Raw genomic sequence first — 27706 nt, 5'->3', positions numbered from 1 at the left:
TTAACGGTACAGACACGTTCAAAACTGTGATAATAACTAAGACAGAAGAGAAAAAAAAAGAAGATATTTTGGCATCAAACCCATTTTATTTCAACTTAATGCAGTTTAATCCAAGACAGTTAGTGCACATGCAAAGTACCATATTTAAATATATACTGTATGTATGTACCAAGTCTCATGTTTTAAAAGTTAGATATTTCAACAATTAGGTAATAAATTAACAAAACCCAAACATTACTGAAAACACTGCCCACAATTATACACTTTTAATAAAGCTTAAAATACATGATAAATTCATAAAACTGCAATGATCGTGTTTGTACTTTTTTTTTTTCCAGAAAATATTTTTTTTTAAAAACACAAATTCAGTGTAAGACACCAGAAAGAAAAAGAAAATCACAATTGGACAAATTTCTTTACATCTTTACTGTGAGAAAATTCATAATAATTCTTTCACTTAAAGGTATTATGTGTAGGATTTCACTAGATATTACAGTACCTAATGGGTTAATATATGTGGTGCACTTTATAGTCAGTCTAAGCTGCTTCATAGCAGCAGATTTGATTGTTGCTTCTGAATATTCAGCTACCAGTCTGCAAATAAAGAAGCAAAAGTGAGAGGGCTTCATCAAAAGTGCTTTTCACAGGATTCATGAGCAAATCAAGAATCGCTAAATGTTTAATGAAACAAAGGAATATTGAGTAGATCACATCTGGTTTAATTAGATAATACTACACATAGCACCTTTAAAAACCCCACATTTTCATGATAAACTGCAGCTCAGCTCGTGATCACTGATAATACAGTAAGAAATTGTCAAACAGTGCACAAACCATGAACGAAAAAAGAAAACAAAAAAACAATCACAGTTGAAGAAGCAACTACAGCATAGCCATGGGGGGTACATCTATAAAAATCTGGTACTGATGGATAAAGTTTTCCGTCACGAAGAACCACTGAGTGTTGACATTTCTGACATGTGGCTGAGAATTTGATATGTCAACGCCTTAGAAGCAAGCGAACGCACACAAAATATCATATCATCATGTGCCTGAGTGATGGAGGTAGAAATGTCCAATGCTGGGCTAATGGTTAATATCCAGCATAGGCAGGAATGAATTATACAACCATTTATTTACCTCACGTATCAGTCTTGCTGTGTGTATTTAACAGAAGTAGCATATGGCTTACCGGTGGCACAGTCTGCAACTTCACTCTAAACTGTCAAAAGTGCATTTAGTTTTGTCGCAGAGGGGAAAGTTCGGCTTGTCGTGGTGGTATAATTAAAAAGGTGAGTTAAACATTTTGGGAAATGTGTTTCTTCACTCTCTTGTTTAGAATTAGATGAGAGGATCGCTACCACACTTGTGTTGTCTGTACGGTAAATATGACTCCACAGCCAGGAGCTGGCTAACTTAGCTTAGCATAAAGACTGGAAACGGGGGGAGACAGATAGCCACAGCTAACTGCTAACACCTACAGTTCATTAATTAACACACTGTATCTTGTTTGTTTAGTCCGTACAAAAACTCAAGTGTAAAAACAACATTTTGCAACTTTATTGGGGGGTTATAAAAGTTTTTTTTTTTTTTTTGACTTTATTTGATAGTTCACAGTACAGAGAGAGAGAGAGAGAGAGAGAGAGAGTCCCCTGGCTGGGAATCTATTTACTGTATATTTACTGTACAAACATGAGAGTGGCACCAATCGTATCATCTAACTGTAAAAGGCAAAAACTGCAATTCTCAAAATTTCAAACTTTTCCTTTAAGATCTCTGCCGATCGCCAGTATTACTGACTTTTATACGGCTCCCGTTAAGACTGAATTCAACACTATGAAAGTTTGAAGTTTGGCTTTAAACTCAAATTTTTGTATTTCATGCAGAAAGACACACAGAAAATTCGAAACTGAATAAGATACAGACGTAGCCAGCCACTTTTAAACAGCTTATAAAACTAATAAAAAATGCTTGAGTACAAAATAGACTGCAGGTCTGATAAAGTAGATCAACTCGTGAATGTTGACTCCACAGGCTGAACAAAAATAAAAATACAGGCCTACCATGAATTTAAGTTTAACCGTTTATCAACAACCTTTATAAAGAACCTGGCTGAACCAGCTGAACCTGGAGTGCTGCCACACTGGTTGTTTCTTCTGGCAACTGAATTCTCTACAGCTTCAGGAACAACGTTAGACGTTAGACTCAATGTCACTGTCGTTTTCAGTCGGTCAATCTTTAATGCTACTGTGCGTCTTTTATAATAGTCACTAAATGCACTTGACTTTCAGATAATAGATGGAGGGAAGCTGTGGGAAAATCCGCACCCGCGTCGGCTTACTGGCTGACACAGTGACAAGCCAATGTAGACGGCAACACAGCCTCGCATTTTTAGTGACGACTTCCCTCAAAATTTTATACAAAAGAGAAGTCGCGTCTGACAGGCACATAAAGTCACAGACTGGCCTTACAAGTTAAAATGGCTTTTTGTTTGTCACATTTTAGGTCAAGCCAAATCAGAAGCAGATGGCTTCATTTCAGCAAACTGACTGTTTGAATATACAGTATCTAGGGTTGTTTTTTTTGTTTTTTTGTCAACTTTGCGATGATTATGGCTAACCCCTGTAAACTCTGCTAAAAGGTGGGCAACAAAATAATTTTCTCAAGAGTCATCTCAAGACAAAAAGTCTCCACGATGGGTTCATCTCAGACCAGACAAGAACTAGACAATGGAAAACTGTGAGCACCATTGGAAATCTTTCAGTGAGGTTCTCCATTGAACTACTGAGATCCACGTGGACCTTAATCACCTGAAGACTAAAGAAAAGATTCACATGGAAGAAGGGATGAAATAAGGAGAATAAAGGAAAGAGGTCTGATGAGGATAAGGTGCCAAATAAATAACTCTCTGAAAGCTACAAAAAAAACACTTAAAGATATTATAGTGGCTCGTTATCATGATGTAGTGTGCAGTTAAAAAAATATTGTTAATAAGTGTCGTATGACAGCCCTGTTAGTTTAACTTCCAGTGGTCATTTCAGGATTTTCCAAAGGTGCTTTCCACATTTTTCCAAAGTGTCCTGATGTTAAACTTGTTAAAGTAGATACATCCTGTAGTTTGAATCTCAATTGATACCAACAACACGAGGAGAATTTGATGTAGTTATTGGACATCTATTATTAATCAGGTCTGGGCACCTCATTACTCCTGAGAGAATATGAATCAATTTAGCAAAGACATTAACATAAAATAATTAATAAAAATAATTCAAGCAGTTCCAGCAAACTAGACAATCCTACATCAAGGAATGGGAATTGGGCGTAGGGTGAGATAAATATGGCTTCAGGGTTATGTGCATATTTTCCTACACAGTTTGGGCGAAAATTACGTTTCCAAATATTTGACTCAGTGTGTGAAACCAAACATATTTAGATTTGTTCATTCAAATTCTTTTGATTTTGTTTGTGCAGAGGAGAACGATGCATTTAGAGCTCAAGTGGCACCAGATAACTGCACTGAGATGCCTGAAAATGATGCTCAGGCCTCCTTCAGAGACCTGCTGTGAGACTCAGACGGGACAAAGACATACACTAAACAAACCAATGAAAGAAAATGACGACAAAAAAAAAAAACCCTACAAAAAAACAAAACAAACATAACAAACAAACAAACAAACAAACACAAGGTTTTATGGGTAAAAGAGGACAAATTGATTGTCAGCTGTTCCTCAGGCTCAAAAAGCAGAAAACAACAAATGAATCCTGGACTCATTCGTAAATTGACCTCAAGTCATTTTTAGTTTTCACACCAGAGAATAAAATCTGGGTGAAGAAAGAATTAATTGGCAACAAATTTCAATATCAGGACTAGATTTTGTTTTCGTTTAATAAGACATGTGTATATTTATTTTAAAACCTATTAATATTTTAAGGTGTTAGCATTTTGTAGCAACATTGCACTTAAAATTCATACAAATAATAACCAAATATCATTAACACACAGCATTCTTTTTTTCTTTATGTCTAAATTCAGCAAAACCATCAAGTTATTCAGGCAGGTTAGTTTTCAACAACTTACAGCTTTGTGTTTTCCAACTTCCAAACTCTGCTGGTGCACCAAGAGCTGAACTCTGATCCCGATAGTAATGTAAGATTTTTTTCTTTTTTTAAGTGAGCAGTCGTTTTCTAAAAACACTAGGCTTTGCTTCAGTACTTGCATATTTCTAACAAAAACAACAAGGTGTGTGTGTGTGTTTGTGTGTGCGTGTGTCTGCATGTGTGTGTGTGTGTGTGTGTGTGGGGTGGGGTGTGGAGGGGAGGGGGGGTTGTTTCATCACATATTAAATAATAAAAGAAGTACCAGCCCTTTTTTTGAATGAAGAAAAATACTAACATATACTATAGTAAGAAGAGTAAGAACGTTGTTGCCTATAAGCTGCAAGTGATTTTGAGATATATTACTATAATAGTGACATGCTGGTCATCATCACATTCAGAGATTTTCCCTGAATATGACCAAAGGTTTGATGATTTTGGACCTGAGATTTTGGCAAACTGCTGTTGAGATTAACTTTGCGTATTACACTGGACCTTCCCAAATGAATTATGATTAAAGGCAATCTGTTAGATGGTTGAACTCCTTCCAAACATGCTCCTAAACCTGCATTGTGTTCAAAATGTAACCGTAACATGCCAGGGATAAAATTAACTCCCTAGAAATGACTTACTTGTAATGAAAATGATTTAAAAAAATAAATAAATAGAGGATTTGACCTTTGAAGACTTGCTGTATTTTGCAGTTTGTCTTTATCTCAGAAAGAAGAATATGCAATAGAGGCTAAAAAGAAATTCCTCTGTGTCAATAAAAACTCTATGTCAAAGGGATTTCAGGTTGTTCACTGACATTTTAGAGACAAAACATCTGGTTCTGAAAACAAACTGTAAATCCACTGCAGCTTTTTGAAGTCCTAACTAAACGTGAGGATGTCATTTGAAGTGGATTTCAGTGTGTTACATCTTCTACTAATCTAGTACAGTATGCTTCAAATCAGGATTGTGCTTGAGTACAATGACACACTGAAAACAGAAATTAGGCCCTCGGTGCAGAGGTAGGTGTATGCTTTTTTTTTTTTTTCCTTCTGTGCAGTGAATAAAGTCTGCAAATATGTCGACTGGTTTGACTTGATGAAGGATTTCCAACAGAGTGAGAGTTGAGTTCAGCGACACTGAGTGATTGTTTAGCCCGGGGTACTGTGATAAGTATTGCTTAAAGGCTGTGGATCAGAGAAATTAATTGAGGCATGCCTGAACAATTGGTGGTTAAAACACACCTAACACCTGCGTAGTTACAAGGCCCCACAATTGACTAGCATAGTTTTTGCATTACTGGATCATGGCTTAAAGGAATACTCCACTGTTTTTATTCTATCTTATTTTATTTGCCTTGCCTCTATGTCATCAGTGAACATTTGCAAAAAGTAGCCACTGCTCATCTGCTGTGTCTTGTTATTACATTAGATGCAATATAAACGTTTGCATGAATATGGCTCCAATGCAAATGCTAGCACATTAAAATGTCAGCAAACCCGAGCTAACCAGGGGTATATGGCTAGTTAGCATCGTGGTTTAATGCTGAGTTCACGTCATATGGGATGGATTGGTAGAGAAGGGACTTATGAAGCAACTTATGTTGATGACATCAAGATTGTTGTACGACGACAGAGCTGGCTTTGTGAGACTTAAAAATATAGTGGGCTGACAATATAAGATCAAATCCATGGACTAAAATTGTGTTTCAGGAAAAACACGGTTACCTATTGTAATTACAAGTCGGAAACTTGTAATAACGATAACTCCGATGTGACATGAACGCAGCATAAAACACAGAGTTTGCAGTGAACAGTGGGTTTTGCAGGAAGGGTTAAAAGGAAAGGGAAATGTTTTTGTTGTTTTTTAATCAGCCAGTAACATATCCTGAAAGTAACATTCAACATCCACAACAAAAACCAGTGGAGCATTCCTTTAAATCAAGGGCAGGCAAATGAAATCAGTGATATCCAGCCATTTGTAACAGATGGCACAGTAAATGAAACAAAGTGCCAGAGGCAAACAGCTATGGCAAGTTTGTTTTGTTTGTTTTTTTTAGGAAAAATATTAAGACCACATAAAATTTAAAAAGGTAGACAGGACAAAACTTAAAGATACCTGCTGGCAACAAGACAAGGGGCCCACCCTTCATCATGTACCAATAAGCAAAAAAGGCAACACAGGATGAAGAGCCAGAAGGGGAAGAGAGGAAGTGCTGGGCCAGTGTTTGATTTAATTTGGAATAAATGGTAGAAAGCGGGTTGGTTAATACTAGTTACACATTAGTGGAGATCTTGTACTTGGGAGACATGTTATTATGGAACCAGATGAAGCTAAAAATGACACCCATGGTTTTTTGTATACGCTCGTTGTAGGCGAACGTCATGGCCTCGTGCAGCGGGACTTTGACCACCTCGATAAGCTCTCCCTCCCGGGGCTCACCTCCACCTGCGCTCACGCAGTTGTCATCGGACACCTCAGCGTAAAACATGGTCTGCTTGGCACCCGTTACACCGACACCTGACCTGGTGGAACAACATGGAAAAGGAAAAAATGGTTTCTATAGTATTTTAAGATTCCACATAAGACTCCTGAATAAAACTCCTGATAATAAGATAATTGAGTTCCAATACCAAAATGATACTCTTATTGGTACCTTTTCTTAAATACAGTATCTTCTCAGTTTATCAGGGCACGCCAACAATTTAGTATCATACAGTCACGAGCACTTTACTAGGAACACCTGTACACTTGCTTTTTAATGCAGTTATCCAATCAGCCGATCATGTGGTTGATTGGATAATAACATGGTCTGATGAATCTGGGTTTCTGCTGAAGCACGCAGATGGTAGGGCCGGAATTTGGTGATGTAACGATGTTGGTAATGTTTTCTTGGCCCACTTGGGACCCTTTCTTATCAATCAATCATGGTTTGAATGCCTCAGTCTATCTGAATATTGCTGCTGACCATGTGAGTCCCTTTATGGCCACAATGCACCATCTTCTAATGGCTACTTTCAGCATGAATATGAGCCATGTCGCAAAGCAAAGGTCGTCTCAAAGTGGTTTCATGAACATGACAATGTGTTCAGTGTACTTCAGTGGCCTCCCCAGTCTCCAGCTCTGAATCCAATAGACATGAAGAACTCAGGCTGCTTGGAGAGGAAAGGGAGGAATTACCTAGTATTAGTATGGTGTTCATAAAAAAGTGCAAGATTACTTGACTTGATAGTTAAAGCAGAGACACAGAAGACATTTATGACTATTGAGCTGACATGTACAATCTGCCTCTTTAGCTCCCCTTTAACATAAAGCAGCAAAGAACTTGAAATACAAATACAATAGATATTTTCTCTAAAACAAGCAAAATTATGCTTTTAGAAGAAAAGAAAAGAAAAACTAAATGATAAATAAGAATCTGACATTCAGTGCCAGCTTTCAGCTTTAAATACGACTGTTTTGTTTTCTGCTGCTACATTTCTGACACATTTCTGAAGAACTCTGAATTGCTGCCCACATTTCAGATATGTTCAGTTTTCCAAATAGGTCTTTTTGTTGAGTTCACTGACGACTGTTTTCAATGGCAGGAGAAACAGCTCAGACTCAGAGCTTAGAGAGCAGGATTAACATTCATGAAAAGTGTGGATGAGCTTTATAAGTTGTTGAAATTTTGACTTACAGAAATAACAACTCCTAAATCCACATAAGCCTCCAAGTCAACTACGATATGTCTCTCACCACTTTTCTGGTTAGGACAAACAAAACAAGAAATTGTGGAATACAAACACAATGTGAAACAAATTGTCAATTCAGTTTGTTTTTGCAGCTACAGTTTGGTCAGTGCTCAAAAAGGATTAAGTTCGACCTGATGATGATTAGATCTGAGCAGCTGATCTATATGATGAAAATGTTCGGAGGTGACACATTCACATATGAAAGCTGTAATTCTCCATCTTTGAGATATGATAATATGCAACATACACCAACACCAGTATTAGTCGTTAGAGTTTCTTTGTCATTTAAACCAAACTGTAATTATCTGCTGCAGAGGTTTGTGACCTTGGTTTGCCCCGTTATTAGTGAGGAGCTTCACCATTTACTCTGCCTCTGTCAAACACACCCTCATAGGTGTCATGAGGGTTAAGACGATACCCATCTCTTTAATAGAAGCAGCCCACACATAACAATGGCCATAGACGACACCAACACAGCTGGAGGAGGAGTGTGAGTCAAATCAAAAGCACAGTTACGGGAAGCATCAGTCAAAGCTGTCCAGGTGCTGTCGTCTAATGTGGGACTTTCCATCTCCTGACACTTTAAACTGCGGCGTCTCACTGTAGCTTGTTAATGATATACTCACAAAGATGGATGGCTTTGCCTAACGCTTCTTTTCATCTCACTCGCATAACCTCGCCACTTTTACTTTATCATTTTGGGGCTTCCTTCAAAAGACATAACCAAAAATGTCACTCAAGCACTTCCTTCCTGACACCAGACACAAGAGCCTGTTCTTTCTGACCAATGGAAGAGCGGGACGCGTATGTGAACAAACCAATGCACACACCTTCTTGCGAGCTTGACGACGGCGAGTGTGAGGCTTGATAGAGAAATGACAGATTTAGCCATATTAGCATGTGATGTATTGGTGCCGCCAGCAGCATTTTTTATTTAACGTGGAAGCTGCAGTTATTTTTCTGGCTCTAGCAAAGGGACGTGACGTTTCCATTCTTAACCTACAAAGCTCTGATTAGCTTTGTTGTCAGGCGTCAGTGAACACAACACCAAACCCCACTGAACTACTTAAAAAAAAAGAAGAAGCTGGAGATGTGGGTCGTGATTCGGATGTCGGATTGGACTGGATGGAGGTGCAGGAGTGGTTAAATAAACATACTTTTGTAATTCCATAGGTTAGAGATAAAACAACAAACTTTTTACCAGCAAACCTTTCAAGTATACAGCGGGGTGAGTGTTGAGTGCTCAACAGATTTGGGTGCAGGATCATTATAAGACTTTTGAAAGATGTTTTAAATGGTTCCTTTTAGTTGAATTTCACACCAATAAGTCTACAAAAAGAAACAAGGCCGCAAATGTAGGTTATTTCTGAGTGAACATAGCTTAAGGAAGATCAGAAATGATATATTACATGGAAATTATACAAAATAGGACAACAGGAAATTAATTGTTAAGGGAGATGAAATCCAGAGAGTGTAATTAAAGCAGATATTCAAAAGACAATGAAAAGCATTAGGGAATGGGTAGGTTCATGAGTAAAAAACACATTAAAGGCCTCTGTTAAGTGAACCTGCTAACCTGTAAGAAGTAATCCTCTTCAGCTTAGAGGCAGGCACGTCGTAGCCACACTCCTCCAGCACCTCCTGCCGGGCGATCTCCTCCAGGGAGAGGTCGGGTTTGTCCACCAGCCCAGCACAGAGCTCATAGGTGACCCCCGCGGAGGCCGGGGGCCACTGAGAAGAGCTCTCCCCCTCCGAGGCCGACTGGCCCTCCTGAGACTCGGGGGCTGCAGCTTCGGCAGCACCCTCCTCGGTTTTCTCAGCCGACTGAGGCTGCTGCGTCTTGGTCTTTTCCCACTCATTCATGTATACGGCTGGTGGTGGGGAAAGAGAGAATATAATGTCATTACCTGGGTGCAAGCAAGAAATGATTCTCATTACTATAACTTTTGTTTTATCCACATCACCAAAAACATGCGCAATGATTCTTATTATTCACAGTAACTTAAAGTAAGACTTACAGAGGCAGAATATTGACATTTTTACAAATATCTGAGTCATTCTGGTAAATACTGACAGATACAGATACAATTAAATTCACAGATTTACCACTATGTACATTTAGTTTCCTCCAGTGGTATTTAGATATTATACTTTTACTGTGATGCTTGAGCTGAGTCAGATATTTAAATTACATCGACTCAAATGTAGAATACATAGTACTCATACATAATACTAAATGATTAATAAATGAAATGGAAAAACAATCAATAGATCAATAATGAAAATAATCTTGCAAGCCTTCAGCACAAAGATTACTCCTTGAAAGTTTCCCTGCTTCAGCTGTAAATATAAATTGAGAAATTTTCTCCTTTCACTCATAAATAACTTTTTCAGAAACGCACAGAAAGTGAGACCCAAACTCGGGTTGGTCGCTGTCAAATTCACACGTTAAGCACATGCAATGTAATCATTCAGGTATCACATCAGAGCAATATCAGTATCAGGTAGTGCCAGGGTTTCCAGCAGCAGTTTTTAGTGGAGGTGTCCTGCCCCACCTGAAGTAAAGAGTGCTTCTGCTAACGTCAGAAATGTTGTTCCTGGGGGAAAACCCTGAATATGTTTCTATGCATTTGTTTTCTGATGTCAACAAGCTGATAAAAATATTGTACACTCCCTATTTGAAAATGAATGCCATTCTTGGCTGTAGACCACTTGATTTCTTTCAGATAAAGAACAGTTTTTTTTTCTCCCTACAGCAATGAGAGAGGAGAGGAAAAAAAATATATCAGTGCCCAGACTTCCTTGAATTTAGCACACTGCGGTGTGGAACAGTCCCTGGCGACTTCTAACAAAGGAGGTTAGGCTGCTTTGTAACGGGGCCTCTTGCGGTCTATTTATGAGTCGGCATTGTTACTAAGATTCAGTTGAATAAACAGGGATTGTAATGTACTGCTTTTTTAGTGAAAGTGCCCACAGGATATATAACAATCTAGATCTAGATCTGGTGACAAGAAGAAAATGAATAAACGGTACTGTACAGTAGCACTGGTGTGTTGGTTTGTGAGGTGAAAACCTACCTGGACGGAACTGCTTGACGAGGACAAAACAGTGTGAGGTGGTGTTGAAGATCAGCACTGATACACTGGGGGAAAGAGAAAAACGTTAAATAAATATCATGCTCAGATCACTTTCTCTTAAAATATATCCCTGACTAAATGATTTATCACTTGTGAGATAATCTCTCTCAGCATATCTGAGACTTTAGCTTCAAGCGGGCAGTAATTCATGGCTGGATCACCTTTTAAAGAATTCCATATAATGGAAGCACCAGTTATTAGAAAGAAGGGAAGGGTAAGCGGGGCGGTTCGGGATTAAAAGAGGTGTCTGCCTGGAGAAAATCCAACATTTTGTGACAGCAGATCCACATGTATTCTCTGGTTGTGGATCTGAAAAAAGAAATCTCTTTTAGGCCTGACTGATGAGAATAAATAAATAAACAGCAACAAGCCTCCTTAAAAATGATATGGGATACAATTATTAGGATGAATGGATGAACAAGGGGCAGCACGGTGGTACAGTTGTTAGCACTGTTCTCCCCCAATGTTCTCCTCCTGCCTGCGTGGTGTCCTCAGGGTGCTTTGGCTTCCTCCCACAGTCCAAAGACATGCAGGTTAAGTTGGTGCCTGTAGGTGTGTTTGTCTCTATATGTCATCCCTGTGATAGATTGGTGACCTGCCCAGGGTGAACCCCGCCTCTCGCCCAATGTCAGCTGGGACTGGCTCCTACTCCCCCGCAACCCTCAAAGGATACGTGGTACCATGATACCATGCCCCACCTAGTTCATCTTTCCTTGGACAATTCTTATTGGATAATGACTAAATACATAGTCAGATAAAGTCCAAAAAATGGAAGCGCACTGCATACACAGCCATGTTCATGTTCGCAAAGTAAGAGTAAGACTATTTTGAAATAAGAGAAAGATAAAATAAGAAGGAGGGTCAATGTGATCTGCTTCCCCACTGGCACCCAGTGAATCGTACACACAGGTGGGTCACTGCTCTGTGTGTGTGTGTGTGTGTGTGTGTGTGTGTGTGTGTGTGTGTGTGTGTGTGTGTGTGTGCATATGAGTGTGACTGTCGCTGCCAGTGGAGACTTGGGGCCTGGGGTCTGTGTTGGGAAAGCGGATGTGTCTGAGGCGGCAGGAAGCCCTGCCCTGTCTTTCCCATGGCGAGAGGGAACCAGGAGATTGCTACTACAGTTTGATTCTAGCTGCAGCGCCTGGGGCACTGATTTAATAACTGTTTGCCATATATATACTGTATATACAGTTATTGAATGAAACAGTGTGTAACAATGTCAGCTGACCTGGTTGTCTTGATAAATAGTTTTGTGTCTGCAGTTAAAGCCTGTTTAGCAACTTCTATTTTCACTCACTCAACACGTTTCAGGTGCAATTTAAGAAAGTAAAATGACTTATACTTTCTTTTTCCACCGCTGGAGATAAAAATGTAATTCATTAAGCAGAGCAAATGAAGTCTGATAATGCTGAAGTCACAACACTTGCAATGTGAGCAGACTGAGTCAGTTTTGACTCGGCTACTGATCAAATAATTTCTGGTCCATTTTTAAATATGCTTCAAAAAGTGATTATCGCATCATATACCTGTGTCTGAAGGCCCTTTACCGATGGAGGAATCATGTGTATATGGTGAACACTTTCAAGTAGAGACTGTCCCAAAGTGTGCACTGTCATACCCGTTTGAACATTTCATTGTGTTCAAACTACAAGGATGCAAAAGACAGAATTTTCTAAATGAGACCTTGGAGGCGTGACACTGCCATCTTGCACTGTGGCATTTCTGAACAGGTGGAAACAACTGCTGAGAAAGGCAGAACAAAACATCATACAAACTAATTTGTTATATGTATACTGATGCCTTCAGGGCCTCACATCCAAGCCAACCAGTTACAGAAACCCACAAAAAGGCAATTATCAGAGTTTGATAAAGCATCGCTAATAATGTCGTTACGTAAGTCTTAGCTTTTGTGCATGGATTATGTTGACATTTCCAAAGAGAATTTATCAGAAAATTTAGAACTTAATCATAATTAATCTGTTTCTCTGAAAATCTTCTGAATGTGTCTAACAAACATTTAAGCTACGAAAAACCATTAGCCATGTACGTGACAGTCTACAGCTGGATCAGAAAGAGCATCACCACTGTAGAGCACAAGTATGGATAAGGCAATATGGTAGATTTAGCTCAAAAGTGGGCCACACAAGCCTGAGGCATGAGAGCTGTCCCTTGAGGTCTGGGTTTTGTAGTGCTGTTCCACACCATTACTGCTGTTCTACAGCTTCCTGCAGGAAAAAAAAATTCTAATGGTTAAACCAAGAAGCAGGCTAAACGGACGCTCAGGACTTTTCACGCACCGTTAAGCTTTCTCTGCAGGGCTTCTGGCTGGACGGCGGGAAAAAGTGGGTTATGGGAGACAAATGAGGAGCAGGACTAAGGTGAGTACTGATCCCAACACAGAGCTCATCAGAACAGGCTCTTGTTGTACTGGGGAAAAACTGTGTAAAGTTCTACATAATCCATCTTCAATACCATAACTGAGGCAATGACTCAACCAACAAGTCTACAGACAAACTTGCCTGTAGTTCTTGTAACTAAATGTGATGCATTTATGTCCAATCGACAGTTTTAAACCCAAAGGTACTCAATATACTTCACTAAAGAAAAGCAGCACATCCCCACATCTGAGAAGCTGATACCAATTCATTTTTTGCTGTTTTTCTCTTGAATAATTACTGAAAAAAATGAATCCTTGCAGCTGTTGTTCATTCTACTAATACTGATTAAAAATAAACTGACTGTGTGCTACAAATTGATCCAAACTCATCCCAAACATGAAAAGCAGAATGATGTGTAGCCTCCACAGGTATTACCTGGCTGGAGATAGATGAAGACTCAACTCAATGGCATGGAAGAGAACAAAGACACATGAGCAGGACTGCACCGAAACCACAAAATATGCAAATGACTTGATCTTTCTGTCTCTTAAATTTCTTGCACTGACAAACACTCTGGCTCTCATTAAAAGTCACTTCCAGTAATAAACAAGCACCACTACGCAAACACTCCCATAAACACATAGGTGTCAAAATAACAAGGCGATGGGAATTTGCAAACATGTATTTTTGTAACTTTAGAGTAAAGCTTAGACGTTGGTGAAGCAAGTTCTTGGAGGGTATTTGCCTTGTTACAAATCAATTTCATGGACGACATCTCAAGGCACAGCCCAGAACTGATCAGTGTCCTGTACAAAGACTTCAAGATTGCATCTCTGCTTTTTGATGCAGTTCTGTCGGCTTCACCAGGCTGAGACCTTTAGTGCGACTGAGGGCCAGGACCTCCTTATCGGCGCCCATTGCACATCTGGCGGAAAACATTACCCCTTCCCAGTCCCATTGGAAGGAATGCAATGCCCCAAATAAAGGGGTGAACAGTGGCTCGGGATGAGGGTAAGATGCGGTGTGAGAGTGATGGAAGGACTGGTACCGTCAGTGGTAAAGCCAGCGTTGTACCAGATTGGTGAAGAGGTGAGTCCGAGGATGCAGCTCCCAATTTACCAATCTACCCTCCAGCTCCAACTTATCACCAAGAGTTCTCGGTAGTACCTGAATAAATTTGATTGCAAAATGAGAAGTTTCAGTCACACTCTTCGTTGTGGAGAGATTCAATATCTCATCAGATCTGGGAAGACATTGGAACCCCATGGAAGAGCGACAGGACATGACATGGAGAGGGATGTCTGGGCCGCCATGCTCATAATGTTATCACTGGACTCACAGCCAGACTTTAGTGGTGGGAAATGAAAGGATTGATGAATGGTGTCAAAGTAACGGTGGCCACTGAGACGTCAGCACGTTGTAGAACCACTGAAGCTTAATGTTAGCCTTGTCAATTGCACATTCAAGGGATTAAGTTGTCCAGAAGAATTTATCAAAATGCAGTTACTTGGTAGAGTAATAACAAAAGAAGTTGAAGGTGAATGTTTGTGAACCTTAATGACAAATTACTGTTATTTAACTGGGAGCCTTCATTCCATGAGGAATCAGTTTCAAAACCAAAAAAACTAATCTTTGCAAAAAATGTAAGCAGAGAATAATCTTCGTTAAGACGTTCACCAAATTAAATATTTCCAGCAACTCTCATGACATGTCTTACAACCTTATGTGGTCTTTGCTCAGATTTGTTTTTCACTTTTCTCGCTGGTGTACCTGAACATTAAAGACCGAGTGACGCCTGCTGAGAAGAAAAATGTTACGCACACTTAAACAAAAATGCAAAACAGTCCTGCATCCATTCAATATCCGCTTGTGGGGGAATAACACTTAGGCAGAATTTCCACCTGAGGAATAGCTGGATGTTCCCATGGGCTATTTTCTCTTTACTGCTTTTGTCTCTGTGGTACTATCACTACAGGGACCTCTTTTTGGGGTCAGGGGTGGAGGAAAGAGGGTTTAAATGACCTGAGACTTACCTCAGGGCATTATGGTACCCTGAGCAAAAACAGAGCGTAGGAACCGAGGCTTTGACACAAATGTGTGATATTTCTCTTACAGTGTCCCCTGTGAAGCTCAGACATTTATAGCCATTTCCACGTAGAATAACAGGGCGCTAGATCCTAAAAAAACAAGGTTGGTTTGGGTTGACCATCCTCCCAGTGTAGGACAGAATAAAAATACCATGAGGAAGAGATGCTAATTACAGCTACAGGTGATGACACACAAGTTGTCTTCTTTGACTTTCTGTTGAAATGCCCACACAGTATGAACATATTGCTTTACTATTACATATATATATTTTATGCTGCACCAGAAAGCTTCCCTGAACTAGGATTAAAAATTACAGCAGTTTGTTGTGACAGACAGACAGACAGACAGTATTTCTCTTGAAATGTGTGTCTCAGTTGCATTGCAATAACATCCAAAAGCAGAGGACGGAGAGAAGAAATAAGATTTAGAGCTACACGGAGAGCACGGGTCAGGATTGGTGCAAATCAAGCTCCTCAGCGCTCACATCACCACATTCATCCTCATCCGTTGATCCCCCAGAGCTAGATCAGATTCAGATGCTTTAGAGACAAGCTCTTCAGATTGCAATATGTCTCCTGACATGATGAACATGCTGATGTTTTTACATCTCAGAGCTATTTTATTGGCAGACATTCTTTAGAAGTGATGTCTTGGCTGTGCAAACCAAACTCCACTGTGTTTTAGACCTATTCCACATCAGTGTCTAATCTGGTTTTATTATATAGCCCATTTTGAAAAAAGAAAAATGGTTTTGACAGATTTGTGTGTTTATGTGTGGACACAGAAAGAGTGGAAAGGAGCACTGCTTCCATCCAGCAGTAATGAAAGAAATGATTTTTACCTGTCATGGGTTCGCATGAAGTCCCAGGATTTCTTTGTGCCATTCTGTGAAGGAATAACACAAAATTAACAGCATAAATAAACACAATAAAGACTATTTCAACCCCCTCAGCACCAGACAGCAGTTAGGCGCAATAAGACGCAATCAGTGTATCACAACATCTCACTTCCTTTGTGTCATATGACTAGCATGACAGGATGTCAAATCATATGTGATTTATTCAATTTGATTACTGTAAAGGCAACAACTGCCCCACAACTGCTGCTTGCTTGGGCACGTTGAAGTAATATCACAAACCACACCTTACGAAAACATCTGCGTGTCTGCATCAGATGACATTCTTAAACTTTATCAACTGTAGTACAGCAACAAGCACATGAAAGAAACTGCAAACTTAAGTGTTTATAGAACTGTATTACATTACTTGCATAATATTTTTTTTTAACCGTCAGCAGAACATGAAAAATAGCTGTATGTTCAGGGAGAGATTCCTGATGACTAAATGTTGAAACACATCCTGTAATTATTCAACTTAAGTGAAAGAAGTTGTTGTAACTAAGTGTTTATATGCCCTATGGTCACATCATCACATCAACGAGATGTGAAGCTGAACACGCCTCAACTAAATTTCCAGCAGCGCAAGTACAATTGAACTGCCGTCACAGGTGTGTACATCTCTGGCGTCCTGAGATCTAGTCTGGTTCATTTTCATTCATACCAGGTGAGGCGAGGTACTTGCAGTTCGGGCAGCCAAACTCTATTAAGGAAAATCAAAATGATAAGGAATTCATTCATCGTTTAATTTGACTTTACTTTTGGTGTGAACTCAACAAGCAGTTCTCATCCACTGATGTATGAATGGCTAGAGCTGTGGCTCGGTCTCCACAAAAGACTGTCAAGAGAGACTTCAGCCCGATTGGTTTTTAGTTTAAAATATTAGCATTTAAACATAGTCGGGGACTGTCTCATGCAAAATCTGTTAAGTCAAGTACAACATCTCTCCCTCCCCACGTTTCCTGTCTGACTTTGAACCATATACTATCAATTAAAGGCAAAACGCCAAAACATTTTGGCCACCACCCAATATGCTGTTGGTCCTCGGCATGCCGCCTAAACAGCTCTGACCCGCCAAGGCATGGACTCTACAAGACCTCTGAGGATGCCTGTGGTATCTGGCATCAAGAAGCGAGTCGCACATGCTATAGGTCCGGTAAGATGCGCCAGCAGATCAGAGTTATTCCAGCACATCCCCCGATAACCTGGTTTGTCCCTCCTCCGACCATTTTCAACAGGTGCTCATCACAGCTGATCAAGAGCACCTCACAGAAAATACACCAGGTTGAAATATACGGGAATCTACAACTATCTCTAACTATGTGCACCAATACAATACAATAATAGTATATATTTGTGACCTGTTTTTAAAGATTTACACTGGTAGGAACTAGTGGGCTTAGAGCTGAGGGTCACGGGACGGGGAAGTCAGAGACAAAAAAAAAAAAAAAATTGCATTCAATATAACGTGACTTTTACTTTTTATTGTTCACATCAAATCAGCACAGATAAGTAAATTAAACAGAATCATTAGCTTAGCACGTACTCCTGTCTCCACATTACATGCTGTATAAATATGGTAAAGTTGGCCTACATTTTCTATGCCTGAGGAAATATGGCCTTGATTCAAATTTAGGCTACATCGCTCCCTCCACCCACGAGCTCTTTCAGACACAAAGATGACAGCTTTACAAGAAAAGGCTTATTTCACCTACAATAGACGTGCCTTCTTGTGTGCAAGTGCGTTTCAGCACCACCCAAGACATGGGAGGAGGTGAAATGGCAAGCTAATTGCACTGATAGAATCAAACATAATAGAGCTACTGTTGTAGCAACAGGATCTGAGTTAGGATGTGCCACTGTGCCAAAGACGTACTTAGAGCTGCAATGAACCACGTTTAGATTTCTATCTGAAGGGAATAAAACCCTTACCTGCAGTTTTAAGTACAACTGACTGACTGTGCAGGAGTTTGTGTCCTTCCATCCAAAACTTTCTGATGTGTGCAAACATTTTTTTTTCATTGTCAAACATAAGAAAGCACTTCTTAAAGAGATGAGGGATTTATAATATTATGTTATAAATCTGGCTGGTTTAATATTACTGTAGAAACACTGTATGTTGTGGACAAAACAGCAGAAACATCTGTACAATATCATGTAACTAAATGCCACAAACTTTGGCCCCAAAATGGATACAACCCCATCAAAAAAAAAAGATCATTATCAATTAATCCGTTGATTTTATTTTAACTAATTGATGAACTTCTTATTTGGTTGATGAAATGTTAAAACAAACAAACAAACAATTCCCATAGCCCTGGGTGTTTACTGGTTTTGTTCCACAATCAAAAACTCAAATGTGCTATATTTACAATATTAACACAAAATACAGAAAACAAGCTAATCCTTGCATTTCACAAGCTTCGTCCAGCAAATGTTTTAAAACAATTACCTGATTATCAAAATTGTTGGCGGGTAATCTTTTGCCCAATAATTTCAGCTCTACACTTAACCTTCAAATTGTAGCATTTATAGCAGGGCTGTTGCTTTGCAGACCTATAACCAGCTCTGTCTAACAGCAGATTAACCTGCTTTCAGTATGAATCACTGAATTGTTCAGTGGTATTTTCAACTGAATACTATAACCAACCCTAAAATTACAGAGATGATAACAGTATACAGTCACAAGTGCATCTAAGGAAAAGGCCTGAAGACAGCACTGCAATGCTTTGTGTCATTTATCAGGAAAACCGTATCTCAATCCATAGAAACTACGAATCCTTCCCAACTTCTACCCAGTTTCTGTTTAAGCTGGGCTACAGATACATCTGATGAGGACCACTGTAGATCTACTGTCAACAAACAGTGAACGACTGGTGCACGACCTAACAGGTCACAACCACAGGGCTTCATTGTGAAGCCAAGCTAGCATAATGCCGCTCACGCATCATTAACTATCTATCACTATGTTGTGGTGTGAAATGAGAGCATGAAGCCAAAGTTTGTGTAGGTTTAGTTTTGGTATTACTATGGTGTCACCTTTAAGTACTGTAAACGCTACAGACGGGTGACACCTTAAAGGAAAAACGAGTAGAGAAACAGGATGACGGTGACCTCATTCATAGGGCACATGGGGTCACTGAATGGTTAGATGAGTATGAAAACGATGTGAATCATGCGCTGTGGCCGTTGCAGTCATCAAATCTCAAACCCAATTGAACACCTCAGCGTTCTCCACCACCATCATCAAAACAACAAATGAGGGAATATCTCTAACGGCGTTCATCCCTCCAGTGGAGTTCAGAGACTCGAAGAATCAATGCCAAGATGCAGGGAAGCTGTTCTGGCAGCACGTGGAGGCCAAAAACCTTACTGAGACACTTTATGTTGATTTTTCCTTTAATTTATCACCCGTCTGTAGGTAAGACTGACACACAAAAAAAAAAAAAAAATCAATTACCACCAGGTCTGAAAAATTGTTTAAAAATGTAAGCTATGTTATATATATATATATATATATATATATATATATATATATATATATATGTATATATTGTACACTGTTTTATATCATTGCTAATTAGATAAAAACAGATAAAAATTACATTTTGGGGATTTTAATTAATTAATTTTTTTAATTGTGATATAAAAAGTGTGTGATAGTGAGGAAATTTAATTTACAAAGAGGATACATTTTGCCTTGCAGATCTAGTTAAAATAAACTAAAACTGCAGGTTCATGCTCCACGGATCCGTATGCTTATGACCTCACAAGATGTGAACCTGATCAAGCAAGATGCGATACCTGCCACCTTTCCTCCCAGTGTCAACCATTAGTAAAGCGTCGACATCATCAAAACTCCTCGCCGTGCAGTCATGTCATGAAAGATGCTCTGGCCGCGCCGCAGACAGTCAACTGGTGTAGCTGCTCTGTCATGTCAACAAAAGTGTGCGAGCTTCTTACACGCACATCATTCCTCCGTGAGGCCAAGCCAGCCGCGCCCCTCTCACTTTTCATCGATGAAAGGAAAATGAGTGCGAAGGCGTGTGGGTGATAAATTACTTGTCATTACTGAGGCGGGGATGCACTTCTCGTGTCTTGATGCTCTGTAAGGAGTGGTTATTGAATAATGTATGAGGAAGAGCATTTTTCCTGTCAATGAATGGATTTTTACATGACAAAATCTTCCACTTAAAAGTTATCATTTTATAATGATGATGATTGTGATGTTGCATTGAATTCTACATTGCTGTCGGAAAAAGCTATGATATATTACAGTCATTCAACAGGATACTATGGGACCGTACAGACAGGTAATATATTAAAGGAACATTAAGTGTCTCGGTAAGGTGTTGGGCCACCAGTTCAGTACACCTTGGCATTCAGAGTCCAGGTGTCTGGACTCTGCTGGAGGGATGAACACCGTTCTTCCAAAAGATATTCCCTCATTGGTGTTTTGATGACGCTGGTGGAGCGCGCTGTCTGACACGTCAGTCCAAAATCTCCCATAGGTGTTAAACTGGGTTGCCATCTGGTCATAGAATATGATTCATCATTTTCATTCTCAAACCATTCAGTGACCCCATGTCCTCTATGGTTGGGGGTATTGTCTTGTTTCTCTATTAATTTTCCAGGTTTTCCTTTAATTTATCTGTATAATCATATCGCCATGCATTTCATTTTTTCTATTCTCTCTGTTGTTAGCATCCTTTAAGTAAATATTTTAATAAATGTTCAGTAGTTAGAAAGTTTCTTTGTGTAGAATAAAGTTTTTTGTTTTTAAAAATGGAGCAAAAATATCTAGAAACAAACATATGGTTTGTGGTTATGAAATATTACAGTAGAGGCAGGCAACTGCAAAACAACTGACAGTTCCCGTAACTTAGTCAAAAAACCTACTGAATCTTTCCTGACCACAACACATGACATGACACAGACATTATGATTTAACATGCAGCCAGCTTATTGTCTGGAGGTATTTACTGATCATCGAATGCTAGCTTAGCGCCAGTGGCTGTGCAGCAGCAGCCCGGAGATCAGGGGATGCTGAATGTGGGTTTACTAGTGGCTACTATTAACATGTCAGCTAGAGAAGACACAACATTTAATGAGACAACTTTGGAGTTACTGGGAGTCCAATTTCTCCTGTTTTGGTAGAGGCTAAGCATCTCCTCACACCCCCGGCCCCAATCTAGCACATCTTAGACCAGTCAGCTGAACATAGAGAGACCAAACCAAAATCAACATTGTACACTTATATATATATATATATATATATATACACATTGAGTTAACAGAGCTGAGGTAACAAAGCATAACTACTCATTATGGGGAAAAGTAATCACATTACTGTGATGGTGTGTTACTGTCCAACAGTGGCTGTAAGCTACGACCTGATTTTGTATATTGACATGTAAAATGAGTGTTTAGCTGAAACAAAAAGGTTATTGTTCTTTAACTTTGCTTCTGTCCACACATGACATGGAATAAGAGCTACAATGATCAGTCAATTAATCAATTAGTTAATTTACGGAAAATTAATTGCCATTCTGACAATCAAATAAGGGTTTTCTTAAGCTTTTCACATGTGATAATTTGATGCTTTTCTTTGTCATACATGACACTGAAGTGAATCTGTATAGGGTTTGGACTGTTGGTCAGACAAAAGACATTAGATAACATCAACTTTTTTATGACAAAGCATGTTTATATAGACCATCTGGTATTTTCAGACTCATCCACTCTTTCTTGAAAAAGCACAGCTTTTTAGTGTGAAAAAAACACAGATCTAGTTTGAAACTGATTTACAGCACAAACAGGAAAAGTGCGCTGTCCTTCCAGTGTCAATGTGAGCGACTGTAACCAGAAGGTGGTGGTTGTGGTTACAGCAGATGGTGGAAGGTATGAAATCTGACAGAAAAATCACTTCAAGAAAGCAAAAGAGAAAAGAAAGTCATCCAGAGTGATTTCCAAAAGAAAGTTGCAGGATAAAGAAAAACAATAGAATGACAGACAAAACAGTATGAATGTGTCAACACACACACACACACACACACACACACACACACACACACACACACACACACACACACACACACACACACACACACACACACACACACACACACACACACACACACACACACACACACACACACACCTTCCCTCTCTAGTGTCCTGTCACCACTCACAGATGGTGGGGTTCTCCTCATTACTCGGGCCACTTGCTGAGAGAAGGGGGGCGGGTACAGCTTGAATGGCCCAGGGGAGACGGGGAATCATGGCCGACATGGATTACGACAGAGAGATTAGCCCACGGGGAGAGAGAGAGACATGGATGGAGACAGAGAACGTGAGAGAGAGAGAGAGAGAGAGAGAGGGAGAGGGAGAGGAAGGGAAGCAGGAACAGGCTACACAGGACCTTGAAATTAATGTGGTCCCTCTGGCTTTGGGCATCAGAAATGCTCCTGTGTGAATGGCTATTGTAGGAAGGGATGTATGGTCTTGATCTTTTAGGTACTTAAAGTCTAATAACCATCACACACACACCTCCTGTGCTTACTACACTATAAAGCCGGCAGCTGCAGCAGGAAGAAAAAAAAAATCAACTACCTCCTCAAACACAATAGCACTCTTTGATTCTCAACATGAGCTCTCCAGTTTTTTTTTTTTTTTTGTGGCTCTAGCTCCACTCTCTGTCCTCTCACCAGCCTCAACAAAGACAAAGACATGAGTATCATCCACACATTACAACCAGTGAACTAATGATCAGCAAGGTCTAAAAATGACAATGACAAAAGCATCTGCACCTGCATAAACTGATCGAGCTGAATTACAGGATGTGCAGCGTTAAAGCAGCCTTGTTAGTGGGACCTATGTATGAGTGCCGAATACAGTGTCAAGGACGCACTCTTCAAGTACACACCCACATGACTGTGTCCTCCAGTGAAATCCACAGAAAGCATGAAAACCTCAAATCAAATAAAGTCAGTTTACATGCTAGTGTCCCTCTACTCAAACCTGACTGGTAGGAGGAACCGTTTACAGCCTATTTCTGTTTTAACCGCTTTTAAACAGCGTCTGCCAAAATGGTGCATTCAGTAGCATTGATGTGAGGTATTTACTGGTAAAGAGCTGAAACAGTCGATGACTGAAAATTTGGATCATAGATCATTTATCAGTCAAAAGCTGCAATATCAAGTCGATTTACTGGTTAGTGGACAGACAAAAAAATTAAATCAGCAGCAATTTTGATGATTGATTGTTTCAGTCATTTTTCAAGGAAAAAAACAAAACAATTAGATGGTTCCAGGTTATCAAATGCAACTTTGCTGCTTTTCTTAATATAGTAAATTGAATATCTTTGGGTTTGGACTGTTGGTCGGACAATGCAGGACTTTTGAAGATGTCATCTTGCAAAGTGGGGCGGACATCTTTCACTGTTGTCTGATGTTTTCTAGACATAAAGTTTGACCAATTAATCAAGAAAATGATCATCAGATTTTCCACATTATGGACTATAAAGTGCCACTAACTAACTAATTAACTAACTAAATGATAAATAAAATAATTGAAGAACTGATTATTAATCGATGATGAAAATAATCATTAGCTGCCAGTAGCTGGTAGACAAAAAAATTACTGTTGCATTCTTGATATATGTCATGATATGGGAAAATATCATGCATAATATTTATAATAATTTTGCATAATAAGATACAATTCTTCTGAAAGTTAATAAGTTATCTAACTGAAACACCATTAACTACGCCATAAATCATCTCTTCATCTACAATACATGCACACACTCATACACACAAGGGTCATTTTACTGCCATGATTCAAGCCCAAGCCAATAAATAACTAGTCATGTGAGAAATTGTGTGTTTTAATAATAGATCTTATTCATTGAAGGAGCAAGGGGCCACTGATCGTAAGCTCCACGAGATACATAATTACAGATGAATAATTCAAATCATTATAATGAATAAATGGAAGGCAATTATCCTGCTCTAAGTATCAACCTGTAATTCAACATAAGCACCAGGCGACAGAGATAAGAGGGGTTTCCCAGAGTCAACAAGGGACAATCACCTGCTTTGTGGAGCGAGGCAAGGGAGAGGAGACAAAACACCAATACACACTAATGATGAAGAGGGCCTCTTACGCGTGACATGCACTTTTAGAGTGGGTTTCTGTGCGTGTGAGTAGATTTCAGTTATTGACCAGTGGCTGGGCTGCAGATGTACTCGGGAACATAAAAAGGTTTTGGGAAGAGATGCTCCCTCAGTGTGACTGAAAAGCCTTTGTTGGGAGTCCCTGAACAAACCCCTCCTGAGCTGCGGAGGAGTGATGACGAGGATGAAAGGGAGGGCAGAACGGAGAGGGAGTCCACCATCATCTCTTTTGTCGTCCATCTGCTGTCTTAACCCGTTCCACCATTCTCCTGACAAGCTTAACCCCCCCCCCCCCCCACGTCACAGGTGTGAGTCTTGGTACTTAAGTTTTCCAATTAAATTGAAGGCAACACCACAAAAGAGCATCTTCAAATCATAGATGTACACCAGTTGCAGTTTCTCTATGTTTTCCCACTTTAAAACAAACACTTCTAGAACAACTTAAAAAATAACAACATAAATCTGACTACATCAACACTAGGTTAAATAGCATCTTCCTTTCATCTATAATGGAAGCAAAAAGCAGGTCCATGCATTTTCTGATTTCTAAGAGCGAGTTTCATCACAATGATTCCTTTGTGCTACTGTCACTATTGAGATCTTACAAAACAGAAGCCAACTCTATAACCCAGGAACAGCGGAACTGCACAAATATTTTGAAACCTAAAAATAATTTCGTCTTGGACTGCTGCCTTTGTTTGGGTAAGGCAACATTTCTCACTTTGCTCAAGACCATCAGGACACACAGTCATCACACTTTGCTTTCTTCTAGTTCAAAGACACATGGCAAACCTATAAAAATCAGACAAACAAGCCATGGTAATATTACCGTGGGCTGATGCTGTAGGGTTATAATTTCATACCTTTCCATTTCCAATATGCAACTAAAAATACTGAGTGTCTACTGCTAAACACTGGTACAGTTACTATGAAGTGTGACAGCTTTTGAACCCCTTTGATAAAATGTTAAGTTAAGAAGATTTCAGTCATACAACATCCACTCTGCCCGCCCCGTTTGCCATCATGACCTGGATAAGCAGCCAAAAATGGATAGATGAATGAGAGGATGGATGAAGTAGTGAGTAGACCTGCACCCACTATACCTCTACAAAGCACTAAATATGCCAGCATGGTTCAATACAGAGCAGAAGTAGACCTAAGGGGGCTTCTGAATCTATACAAGAAGTGCTGCACGAGCCTATAAGATATGTTTGATATTAGAGAGTGACTTTTAGGCTTCAATGTTAACCTGTCATTATTGATTTCCTATTAGGGTTGGGCAAAATGATGATATACTCTCTACCTTAGGAAGATATAAATTTGTCATATTCAAATGTCTTGATTTGTCTGACCTGCAGTCCAAAACATATTAAGTGTACTATCATTGGTGACAAAGAAAAAGGTAAAATCCTAACATATGAGAAGTTAGAACCTGCTAAAACTAAAAGGATTATGCAATTATCAAAATAGTTGCTGATTCAATTTCTGCCAATCAACTAATTGTTGGAGCTCTACTCTGTCAGAGTTAACAGGTCTGAGAAGGACTATAAGACATAGAGACTTGCTAAAACAAAGCCTTTGAATAATTTGTCTTTCATGCAAAATATTGCGCCTGTCCTGAGCTGCAAACACATTTCCCTGCAGTTTTTCATGTTACATCCTGGACTTGTACTTTGATCATAGTGTGGTTAACCAGATATTACAGAGTCATTTTAAATGTGTAAATTCCCATAGGTTTAAACAGGCAAAGGCTCTACAATGTCCGTCATATAAATGGTCAATTTAGCTCAATGTAAACCTGAAGGTGTCAAAGACCTCTCACCTGCAGATCCTACAACAACCAGACTACATTCACAAAAAGACAAATTTAAGAGATCACATCAACCGGTTTCAACAAACGGACATCAACATCTTCCATTGGTACATAACACTGCTGACCCGTGTTATCCACACCTCCTTACACTAATGTAAAGCATGTGCTAACGTTAACGTGATGCTCAACTAAAGAAAAAAAAACCTCTGCAGCAAGCTACCGTTAGCAATGTTAGCCCCTAGCTGCCTCTTAGCCGTCTCAGGTTCACGTCAACCACAGTGGCAACTGTTGAGCCCACCATATATGAAAACACAGCTAATACAGCGGTTGTGTCACTGCGGTTACAGTAATGACAATTGTTGCTGTCAACGTCTGTGTTTAAGGTCATAATTCATTCATGTTATGCTAGCCTGCTAGCATAATGAATGGGAGGGGGTTGGGCTAGCCTACAGCATCCAGCAGCTTCTATCAACCGTTATCAGACAGAATTAACTCACCTGGTTATAGTGCACCCTGAACGGTTTCAAATAGTCGGACTCTGTGCACGGAACGACTTCAATGTTGTTAATCTCCTCCATAGTTTGGCTGGGTTGGTGGCTCAGCGATGGTTGTCTGTCACCGCACACTAACTGACAGTGAAGGAATGTCTACGGAAGCCGGGAGAGGACATGAGACTCAAAGGAGCGAGGATGGCGAGAGTGGAAATGAGCAATACTACGGATGATAGTTAATTACTCGCCAGAAATATAGATTCAAACACATTCTGAAACAACACTGCCTGCAGACTCTTCACTTCATTTTTATGATGTAGAAATAACATCTTTTGAGAACAACTTTTCTTCATCTTTCTCTTTCTTCTTTATTCCCTCCTTTTTCCCCCTCTTGCATCCTAATGTATTTTGCATGCTGAAAAGTTGCTAATAAAGTGAATGCAGTGTGTGGGATTTTTTTGGTTCCTTCATAATCAGAGACCATTAAATGACACAAACAAACAACAAACTTCATGTAAATAAAAGGCCAACAAGCACAAACTAAAATAGTATTCCGTACAGTTTAATGTTCACCCATCCATTATGCATCTACTTGCTCATCCTGTGCAGGGGTGGCTGGAGTCTGTCCCAGCTCACACTAGCTGAAACAATCACAAAAATGATCAAAATGTATGCTTAACAGTAGACACAGATGACAACCAAGAACTAAAGACAAAGACAAACCCTGGTGTAATGAATGCTACATCTCACCGTTATGTTTGGTGTTTTTAACATGCCACTGATTGGCTCAGGGGAAGCACAAGTAGAAGGCCAAAAAAAGGTGACGTAATTGTTACTAATTGTCCTAGAGGCAAAGTGCATTATTCATCAAGGGCATCATGCTTTGAAAGAAGAAGCTTTAAAATTA

General features: G+C 39.6%; 1 protein-coding gene across 1 annotated transcript; it reads right to left on the bottom strand.

Moving 5' to 3' along the window:
- Nucleotides 1-64: 64 nt before the first annotated feature.
- Nucleotides 65-27178, bottom strand: nudt14 (nudix (nucleoside diphosphate linked moiety X)-type motif 14). The gene is made up of 5 exons (XM_056405832.1): nt 26806-27178; nt 16265-16308; nt 10898-10962; nt 9397-9691; nt 65-6611 (listed from the first exon to the last, which is right to left on the bottom strand). Exons 1-5 carry the CDS (start codon nt 26884-26886, stop codon nt 6362-6364), a joined length of 735 nt encoding a protein of 244 aa, XP_056261807.1. The 5' UTR covers nt 26887-27178; the 3' UTR covers nt 65-6361.
- Between the last annotated feature and the right edge of the window lie 528 nt (nt 27179-27706).

This window comes from Seriola aureovittata, chromosome 19, assembly GCF_021018895.1.
Source record: "Seriola aureovittata isolate HTS-2021-v1 ecotype China chromosome 19, ASM2101889v1, whole genome shotgun sequence".
Classification (NCBI taxonomy): domain Eukaryota; kingdom Metazoa; phylum Chordata; class Actinopteri; order Carangiformes; family Carangidae; genus Seriola; species Seriola aureovittata.
Note: the sequence above shows the minus strand (reverse complement) of the source record. Positions and strands in the feature narration are given on the sequence as shown.

What these genes read in the sequence shown, in the direction of transcription:
- nudt14 (XM_056405832.1), bottom strand. Translation starts at nt 26,886, where the DNA reads ATGGAGGAGATTAACAACATTGAAGTCGTTCCGTGCACAGAGTCCGAC. An exon ending in CGTCAAGCAGTTCCGTCCAG is followed by an intron (nt 9,692 to 10,897) that starts GTAGGTTTTCAC and finishes CCCCACCACCAG; the next exon opens with CCGTATACATGAATGAGTGG. An exon ending in AAGAGGATTACTTCTTACAG is followed by an intron (nt 6,612 to 9,396) that starts GTTAGCAGGTTC and finishes TTGTTCCACCAG; the next exon opens with GTCAGGTGTCGGTGTAACGG.